At 40.7% G+C, this 10,395-nt stretch overlaps 1 protein-coding gene across 1 annotated transcript; it reads left to right on the top strand.

Annotated features, from left to right (window-relative positions):
* Window positions 1-548: 548 nt before the first annotated feature.
* On the top strand, window positions 549-9,448 carry tubgcp5 (tubulin gamma complex component 5). Its single transcript, XM_084356176.1, has 23 exons — window positions 549-929; window positions 1,035-1,088; window positions 1,441-1,549; window positions 1,758-1,854; window positions 1,951-2,030; window positions 2,456-2,594; window positions 2,686-2,803; window positions 3,164-3,253; window positions 3,467-3,560; window positions 3,657-3,909; window positions 4,601-4,803; window positions 4,915-5,030; window positions 5,114-5,382; window positions 5,474-5,672; window positions 5,983-6,171; window positions 6,251-6,433; window positions 6,696-6,780; window positions 6,867-6,987; window positions 7,127-7,278; window positions 7,546-7,671; window positions 7,884-7,972; window positions 8,227-8,327; window positions 8,452-9,448. Exons 1-23 carry the CDS (start codon window positions 796-798, stop codon window positions 8,496-8,498), a joined length of 3,048 nt encoding a protein of 1,015 aa, XP_084212302.1. The 5' UTR covers window positions 549-795; the 3' UTR covers window positions 8,499-9,448.
* Window positions 9,449-10,395: the final 947 nt, after the last annotated feature.

The raw sequence follows: 10,395 nt of genomic DNA, 5'->3' as shown, positions 1-10,395 counted from the left end.
CTGAGTTTGAATTCCTTCTCCAAAACGACATAGTGCCCCTTTAACTGTGGAGCGACCTTTCTGGGGATGTAAGGCTGCAGAATCAGTATATTAATTTAAGTCACTTCTTAAAACCCCCTTTTTACATAGATTTTTCATCTTTATATCTTTTATTCCTCTTACTGTTCTTGGTCTATTTATCTGTTCTTAATTCCTCTGATGTGATGTCTCCTCTTATAGTCCTTTATTGATTTTATTCTTTATTTGCCTTACTTTTTCTGTGATTTTGCCTGTTTTATCGCTTTTCCTTCTACTTGTAGTTACTCATGTTGACATTTTTGGTTTTCACATTTTGTTTTAAGCCTTCTTGTTTTAACTTCACCTTAAACTATGCTTGTAAACTCTATTTTTAAATGTGCCATATTAATAAAGTTTTTGTTAGGATTATTAAACGGAAGGTAAAAGACGGAAGGATAATACTAATATAATAAATATAATAAATATAAATAAAATAATATTAGTCAAAACAAATTTGTAACATCCTTCCGTTTGATTTGGCGCATGCGCACTTGTACCTCGTTTGTTGTCAGAGTCAAACTCTGCGCGGCACCGAAAGATTCAATGGAGAAATAGCTAAAGCTGTCGAGCCTTTGCAATAAATGGCATTATCCAGCCGACATTTACCTTTTCGTGCTGCGCTTTAGCTCGCAGAATCACCAGAGCAGCAGCAGCGAGCCTCACGGACAGCTAGCTTTAGCTGCATGCAGATGCTCGTAACGTGAAGCTAACAGCAGCAGCACCGCTGTCAACATCAACATGGCCCACTGGAGCACCTTCGACAAGGAGACGGAGAGGGAAACCAAGAGGTTGATCAAATGCCTCACCGGGGTCGAGGATGAGGAGGACCAGAACTTTCAGCTGGCACTGAAATATGCCTGGTCCAATTTCAGGTGAGTTAGCCACTGGCAGGAGCTAGCTTGTCAGCTGCTAGCATGTAACCAAACATTAGCCATAAACAGTGATGCGAGGTTTGTAACAGTCTGGTTTCTTGACAGGTTTCATCGTTACTTGGACGTGAACACCCATAAAGTCCAACGCAGTTTAACTGGGTGAGTAAATCTTCGTTCTTTCTTTTAATATGTTCATAATACTACTGACAACATGTTGCATAGCAGAGTCCTCAATATGAAATCTGTAGTAAGTTACTTGACAAGAGTGAATTATTTCACTGGTATTCACTATCTCTTTAATTGCAGATAAGAAGTCTAATAACATCTACTTTTAATTGAAACCGGTGCCTTGATGATCCAGTTTTAAAATGTACTGAAGAAGCCTCCTCAGCATCATTGATCCTCCTGATTTTGCCATTAAAAAGCTCATTTCTGTCCATTTCCCCTCATATTGCACTAGATGTCTGTTGCGTGACACTGTCGTGTATTCGTAATCTGCTGTGTTTTCCAGAATCTATGAAAAGCTGATGGTCCATTCAGACTTGAGTAAAGCAGAAAGCTGGAAGAGGCTGACTGAAGAGTTCGTGAACTCACCTTTACCCAATACAGATGGAACAAAGGTATGGAAGCATGGAGGACTGATGGCTGGTTTATAAGGCATTTTATTGTTCGTTTACAGTGAAATAACCAATAAAATCTTAAGTTTAATTGAAAATAACTTGATCATTTATTGTTGATGATGATTATAAAGTGTTATCCTAAGCCCTAACACTGCCATCAAGACAAATTCTCAGCATACAGCACTGTTTTCTCTCTTTTTTATTGCAGACAGATGCTCACTACAGCTTACTGTCACTGCTGCTCTTCTTATCGGGGTCGCCCTCAAACACAGACTTTACTGAGAAACCCAGGGTGAAGGAGGCTGGTGAGTAGATGTTTCACAGATGTTTAATTTCACTCGTGAAGTTTAAATTGTATTCATGTCCATGTTTATCATTATTATTTTACATTATGTCTACAGAAGAAGAGGACAAGTTTGACTGGGCTAGTTATCTGATGGAGGGTGAGGACATTGACAATGGACCATACCCAGATACTCCTGTGAGTAAATCATAACCAAACCCAACTAGGGATGCAAGATATATGTGCGGGGAAAAAATCCATATCGTGCATCTCTTAACCCAACCTTTATTGATATGAATTACCATAATACAAATGCAAATTGTTCAACCATCACAGATGTCTATAATGATTTTGCACTTTTCTGGCTGAAGTTGAATAGAGAAGTTGAGGTCACAAACCTTCATGTGCTTATCAGAAATCATAAAGCTGTAACACAATTAACTGCAGTGAAGGAGATGTTTGTCAAACACAGTCTCATCATGACCACACAGACCTGAGAGGAGGTCCAATTATTCAGCATAACTGACATACTCTAATGGCTGTACCAGAAGTGTGTAGGAGCTGTAAATCTGAAGTAAAGAAAGCCATCCAGCAGAAATAAATGAGTCTTGACCTGTTTTTAGGAGTGGTCTGAGGAGGAGAGCGACGATGATGACGGCCAGCAGCCAATCAGCAGGGAAGACTCTGGGATCCAGTTGGACAGAACGCCGCAGGAAGACCAGGACAACAACAACAACAAGACGGTCCCAGTTTCATGGACAGGTGAGAATGAATCACATGGCACCATAACGTGATCATGAAAAGTGAATTATGGAATAATGTCAAACTGAAACCAGTTTGTGTCTTTTTGCAGTGGGTGAACCTGACGCCCGGGCCTGGCTTGAACAGCATGTAGTGACTCCGTACTGGGTGGCTCACGCTCCGCGTTTCCCACACAGCTTGCATTTACACTCCAACTTGCTAAATGTGTGGTAAGACTCCAACCTGTTGCTTAGAATATGACTTAACAGTCTTAATGTTTCAAGAAAAAGATTGTCAGGAGATTGAGTAGATTAGATTACATGTGTATTATTAGCCTGACTGTCCATATAATATGAATTTATGATTGTTCCTTTTATAACTGGTGTGCAGCTCTGGTCTGTGTCACCGGCGGTGGCATGGAGCCCAGTTATCCTCGTCCTAAAACCTATGATAACGGCGTATAGTATAGTGTACCTGCATATCAGTGGATCATTTTTAAATAGACTTGTTGGCCAATATAGAAGTTTACTTTGGAGCATTTGTGAGTTGAAATGATTGAAGATGTTTACTCTCAGCGTTTCTCTCCTCAGGGATCAACACTTATACAACACTGATCCGTTGTATCTGCCGGAAGAAAAGGCCTTTGTCACAGAGACCCAAGTAATAAGGGAGACCTTGTGGTAAGATGTAACGATGCTCTGCTGTGTGACTGTGCTCATTGTACAAACCCATTAGGAAATTGAACTCCGTTTTATTTTATTACTCATCTCTTAAATCCCCAAACATTAGAGTCCTTGTTGCACTTGAGAGAGATTTTTCTTTTCACTTACAGGCTCCTGTAAACTTCACTTTGTATTATCGTAAAGTTGAGCTGTGTTGCTGTTGTGTTGCAGGCTTCTCTCCGGGGTTAAGAAACACTTTATATTCCAGCACCATGATGGAAAAATGTCAGTGAGGAACAACGTGGTGGTCACTCACCTGACCAGCGTAAGTTTAAAATCTGAAAATTACTTGTCTATATCTTCATAAAAAAGGCTTCTTTCTGCTGTAGAAATAACAGCCTTTTCTCTTTCCGTGCTTTAGAACTGCCTGCGCTCTGTTCTGGAGCACATTGCTGTGTACGGGCAGGCGGTGTTCAGGCTGCAGAGGTTCATAGACGAGGTGACGGGGTACAGCTCGGAGCCTTGCCCACCGGGCTCCAGTTCCTCCTACAGCTCCAAGAAGGGCTCCGAGCCTCCCTTCAGGACCTACCAGGCCTTTGTGTGGGCACTCAACAAGTACTTCACCAGCTTTAAAAAGGAGCTGACCACAATTGAGAGAGAGCTCATATGCAATGGCAAGTTCAAGTTGCAGTTTTATGCGGTGAAATCATTGGGTGCTATAATACTACACTGAGCAAAAATGCCAGCATACTATAGCAGTGGAATATCATTCGATGTGATATTGTAAAACTAGATTGGATGACCTTCTGAATACACACATGTGCCATTATGTAAGAGTAGCCATAAACTGACTAATGACTAACATGCCAGAAATCTGACCAGTGTCAGAGTTAAAAAGACGGTTCAGGCCTCGTTGCTGTTGATGTATCAATACCCAGCTGTAAGTGAATGTGCTGCCATATTAACAGGCTGTAATGTGATGTCAACATGAGATGAGTGTGCACGAGGCCGGTAGAGAATAAACCTGAATATTTTATTATAAGCTGCATTAAATGCACTTTCAGCTCACCTAAAGGAGCAAAAACATTTATTATAATTTGCTAAAATTAGAAACAACTAGAAACATCTGGTGGACCAAATTGACTCTTATGGCAGATCAACTATGTGTCACAATATCAGATTTTCACTGCACGATTATCATGGCCCAAACATTTGACTTAAACTATGACGATGCAAGAACGAAAAGAAAGAGAAATGATTTAGTAGGCGCTGGATTACTTTTGACAATATTATCATGTGTATTATTAACATGATATCAACATTACATTTGAATTATTGTTGTGTCGGATGTCTCCTCTCTTGCAGATGAGACGGTGACCCTGTCTGCCGTTCTGGAGCGACTCAACCCTCACTTGGCTCAGATCAAAGTGCTGCACAAAGTCTTCTGTACCGGGGTCGCCGAGGTCCCCCCTGAGACCCCGAACGTTGTGCGGGCGTCTCACTTGCTCAACACCCTGTACAAAGCTATCATTGAGTATGACAGTGTCGGAGAAGCATCAGAACAAGCTGTGAGTATTAAAGCTGACTGAATTCAACACATAAAGCAGAAGTTATGGATACTAGCAAAGAAAAGACATCTGGATGTATGATCATTTCTTTGTGTTGTCTTCCCATGTTAGGTGGCCTTGTTGTTTTCTCTATGGACAGAGACAGTCAGACCATATCTGGAGATTGTAGATGAATGGATTGTTCACGGCCATCTGTTCGACCCTGCCAAAGAGTTTATCATCCAGAGGTATGTAGGACAGAGTTCAACAAGAACAGTATCTTCCTAGATTTTGGTGGCTACACTAGTTACTGATGGAGACATTTGCTCAGGAACAAGGACGTCCCAGTGAACCACAGGGACTTCTGGTACGCCACCTACACGCTGTACAGCGTTTCCGAGACGGTGGAGAATGAGGAGAAGCTGAACGACGCAGCCAGCGGGAGCTCCGGAGGGGATCAGAGCTCCAGCAACAGGCAGCTCACCATGGTGTCTTTCCTCAAACCCGTGCTCAAGCAGATCATCATGGCTGGGAAGTCCATGCAGCTGCTAAAAAATCTGGACTGCAAGGAGACCGAACAGTCGGACAGATCCTCAAGAGGTCAGTGTTTGCTTTCTGTGCACCCTAACTAGTTTTTTACAGTGCAGTGTTTGTGTATATTTTCAACAATGTTAAAAATGTTGCCTTGCAGATGCAGAGAGGAAGAGTTTGTACACGCTGTTTCTGGAGTCGGTGCAGTCACGCCTTTGCAGCCAAGACGAGTCGCCCACAGACACAGTTACTGAACAACAGGCCACTAGGAGGAGCCTCATAAAGATGCAGTCCATCATAGCACAGCACCTGGAGATCGAGGACGTCCACGATCCGTTGTTGGCCATCAACTTTGCCAGGTAAGCAGCGACCACTGCATTCAAGTCGAGACATAATTCTGCTTAGCGATAAACATTTAAACAAATTCAAATGGTAGAATATGAAAACACTGGACATCCGTTATCCTTTTAAAACCAAAGCTTAGGGCTTAAATTTAGCCATCATTATATAATGGATTTTTGCTACTGCTGGTTTTATAATCTCTCAAATGGTACTGTCTGAAGATAATTAGATTTTAAAGGGATTGTATTTTTGTTGTCCCAGACTTGTTTTGGTAAATCCAGAGAGCTTTAAAAATCTAAAGTGGATTTTTTCTGTGTTCGCCCTCAGGCTGTACTTGCAGCAGAGTGACTTCCACGAGCGTTTTTCCGGGGGTGATTTCATCGTCGACCGCTCCTCTCAGGCTGTCACCTGTCAGACATTTGAGCTCACCCTGCGCTCGTGCCTCTACCCCCACATCGAGAGGAGGTACATTGAGTGCTGCGGGAACCTCATGAAGACTCTGAAGAAAGATTACAAGTAAGCATTACTCCTGGGAATTATATAACTGAGGGGTTTTTTTTGTTTCCCACATCTGAGACTCTTGATGTTTCTTCAGGCTGCTGGAATACCTCCAAGCTATGAGGAACTACTTCCTGCTGGAAGCCGGAGACACCATGTATGACTTTTACACGGCTATCTTTGACAAGGTGCAGGAGAAGGAGAGCTGGCAGCAGCTGTCTTTTCTCAACGGTCAGCTTCAGGAGGCAGTTGGACAGCGCCACCCTGAGGACAGCAGCAGGTACTACATGTATTTATTAGTACTTTTGCTTATTTCCAGCAATGTTCAAACCAAGACAACAGCGAAAACAACAACTCCCATGATCCCACACTACTTCACAATGTCATCAAACTATGTCTTTTGTTATTGTCTTGACTGACAGACCCCTAGCAGTAGAAACTACATACTGTGCATTGAAGATGTGTTACAGTAACTAGAAGGATGATTTCTTTTTATCCTATTGAGAAGTCAATATGTTCTTCCATCGTTTTATATTTTATAGGTTGTCAGTCTTCTTGGAGACCATCGACCCCGCCAGGAAAAAACATCCTGTGAATAACCTGGAGGTGCTGACTCTGAGTTACAAGGTAAGCAGTGTCAGTGTATTTGCTTACATTTCGTTCATGCCTTTTGAAGCTGCCATGTTAATATTTACTTGCGTTATCCTCTGAAGGTTCCCTGGCCTGTTGACATTGTGATCAGCTCCGAGTGTCAGAAGATCTACAATCAAGTGTTTCTCCTCCTGCTGCAGATCAAATGGGCCAAATACAGTTTGGACACACTGAGATTCAGTGGTATGAGTTAGCATTTGTTCTTTGAAATAAGCATTATTATAAACTACATTCTCCAATTGTGTTTGAAATCAACCTCGTCATGTGAATGGAGGATCTCCCCTGTGATTTTTCTAATATGGGAAATGGTTTGTTTCTATAGATTTCACAGATGTCACTAAGAAACTGGAGGGAGCTCTGGGTGAAGAAGTAAAGGTCAAAGAGCCTATAAATCAGCAGATTCACCGAATGTGTCTGCTCCGAGTCAAACTGATGCACTTTGTCAACAGCCTTCACAACTACATCACAACAAGGGTGAGACGAATAGCATTAAGGACCATGTCACCAAAGCAGCCAAAGGGAATTCAGCCATTGTTAATTTTATTACTTAGTTACACTTGTCAGAATGTTTTATCACACGTTCATGCATATCAGTATGTTCAAATCAAAAGGATCAGATTTTATGTCACCAGTACAGGAATGTTAAAGAACCATACTTCACTATCAGATCTGTGTCCAAAGAATGTATTGAAACTGAATAATTTGCGTGCAATCTTACATGTCTGTTTTGTGTCTTGGCAGATCCTGCACAGCACGGGTCTGGAGTTTCAGCACCAGGTTCAGGAAGCAAAGGACCTGGACCAGCTGATCAAGATCCATTACAGATATCTGGCAACCATTCACGACCGCTGCCTACTGAGGGAGAAGGTAAACAGCACTGCCTTTCCTCAGCTGAAGTGGTCCTCGAACATCACCAAAGAAAGGAGTTACCTTTATCGATCAAAAAATATATCCACATCATTCATTTGTAAAATCCTTTCATCATATCTTATTATGTTATTGAATCAAACTGAGCTTCCTACATGCGTTTATGACACTTAATGTTTCCACTGTTGTCCAATGCTTTTGTGTTTTCTCAGGTCAGCTTTGTGAAGGAGGCAATAATGAAAGTTCTCAATCTAGTCCTCATCTTCTCTGACCGATGGCAAGCTGGATTTGGAGCCTGGAAGTAAGAGCTTTCATATAAACTGGAAGGAAATGAAAATCTTAGCTGTAGCCTGCAGTGAATGTTGTGTCTCTAAAGTAACAACAGCGGAACAAACATCGCATTTAATGTTATTATGTTTGTGGTGGAATTGTTTACAAGGTATTCACATACTAATGTGTTTTTCCTATCAGAAGTACCATCGCCAAACCACAGCTCTGTGCTGCTGTAGACCAGCCTGTTTGTGTCTAAATATTGTGTTTGTCTTTCACTCTCAGGATCGAGTCCATCGATAAAATGGAATCTGATTTCAAGAACTGTCACATGTTCCTTGTGACGATACTCAACAAGGCTGTATGTCGGGGCTCCTTCCCTCACCGTAAGTACAACACTTGTGAATTGAAACTTAAACAACGAACTACATTCTTTACTTTACACCTTAAGCAAAGTAATAAACTTAAAGTAACCAAATGTTTGTTTGTTTGTTTATCCTCCTCATACAGTGGAGTCTCTGGCCCTCTCTCTGATGGCCGGGTTTGAGCAGTGCTGAGGAACCGCATCCGTCTGTTCTGATGTGATGGACTGAACGCCATTGTTTCTCCGTCTCATAACTGTCTGTTCTCTGACTGCTGTCATTGTTCATGATGATGTGCAACATATGATGTCACTATTTGCTCTGACTGTTGGTGATGGACTATGTGATGTTGTAAGATTACACAGTCAAACAAGCTACTTGTGAACATACATCAGCTTCTGTATTCAAAGAAATTGTACATATTTGTAAAGCTTTTTTTGTATGAGCTGTTATGCCGACTGTTAATAATGTGTGCATACTGTGTGTTAAGCACAATAAATGTTGTTATTCAACATAATATAACACTGTTTTATAATAAAATGTTATTAATATTCATATTAACAGTTTGTTAACAGAGTAAAGCAAAAATAACTGCAGATTGTTACACTCGTTTGATAATATTTTAAGGAGCGCTGTGTAAGAATTTTAGTCCAAAACCTTAAAAGATGTACTTAAAAAATAATGTTAACGTTATGTCAAAGACATTTAAGTATTGTATCACAAAGTTAGCATGATCACCAGCTAGCCCGTCCTTACTTGTAATATCACTTTGTCCCTCACAGTGAGTCCCTTTAGTCTGTCCTCAGTCTGACCATACAGAGAGGGGTTTTAACTAACAGAAGCTACAGTTAGTGGTTACTCTGGTGATATGCTGCTCCCTATTTGGAGTATGAATTCAACAAATCACCAATTTGTATGTATTGCACCTTTAATGCAGCTCTGAAAATCTGCTCTTGGTGTATAAATGATCAGACGTTATAAAAGAAATGATTTACAAATGTGTTAAAGGTCAAAGGACTGTCACGACAAATGTGGGTTCTGGGTTTTGACCTGTAGGCTTAGAGTAGTATTTCGTTTTGCTCGATTTTTGCATTATTGTTAATTCAGCCAATTAATAAAAAGTGTTCATTAATAACAAGAGCATCTGCCGCTGTTGTACCATGTATGACTGTAGCAGCCACCACAGCCACAGAGCTCTGAGCCAAAGCCCTCCAAACGCCTGAAAAAGTAGCAGTGTGGTCTTTCTTGCAGTGACTTTTGAAAAGTGATCTGTCCAGGCATGCATCTAGTTTGGCCTCATTACCACTTTTAATTGTAACAAATCACTGTCCCTCTTTGCATAAGCTGCATTACTTTATGGCTTATAGTGACGACCTAAGGACCTAGAATGTTTTAATGCCAGACAATGTCGCCTTTCTTTTTTCATTTGCTATGTATGGTACAAAAGGGAGCTTAGACTTATCCTATTATCCTCATGCATCTTAGTTCAGTAAGGACCGCTAAGTGGCTCAGGGGTTAGCACTGTTGCTCACAGGCAACAAGCAGGTTCCTCTGGGTCACCAGCTGTATGGTGGTTGAAGTTTCATTTTTTATTTGCGTCTGTGTGGGTTTCCATACCACAAAGACTGTTAGTAAATGTGTCTTTTTGGGTGTAGTAGCCAGGGTGTACCCTACCTTCTGCTATTTGTGTCCCTGCTTCAACCTTGAACAGACTAATCATCATGAAAAAATCATTTGGATCCGTGTTTTATTTAGAAAAGGGAAGAACTGTTATTCTTGATAACGTATGAATATTTTTACTGGACAAACATTTGATAAACACTTGAATGTGTCCATATTTTTATATATTTTTTCTTTATCATTATTATTTATTTCTATGATTTACTGTATACACTTCTTTTTTTGCCTATTATTGTTTTTGAAAAATACAATAATTAGTCGATTATTGAAAAGGCCTTCTCTTATTTATTAGTTACTTCTGTCTAGTTTTGGCACTTGTTGTGATTTACTTTTAGTAGCTACTAGAAAATTAAACTATATTTATACCTATGCCTAATGGTGGACTGTATTAGGCTTTTTTTATACAACATTT

This window comes from Pagrus pagrus (genome assembly GCF_965226575.1).
Source record: "Pagrus pagrus genome assembly, chromosome: 6".
NCBI classification, from domain to species: Eukaryota; Metazoa; Chordata; class Actinopteri; order Spariformes; family Sparidae; genus Pagrus; species Pagrus pagrus.
This window is presented reverse-complemented; position numbering and strand designations above follow the sequence as displayed.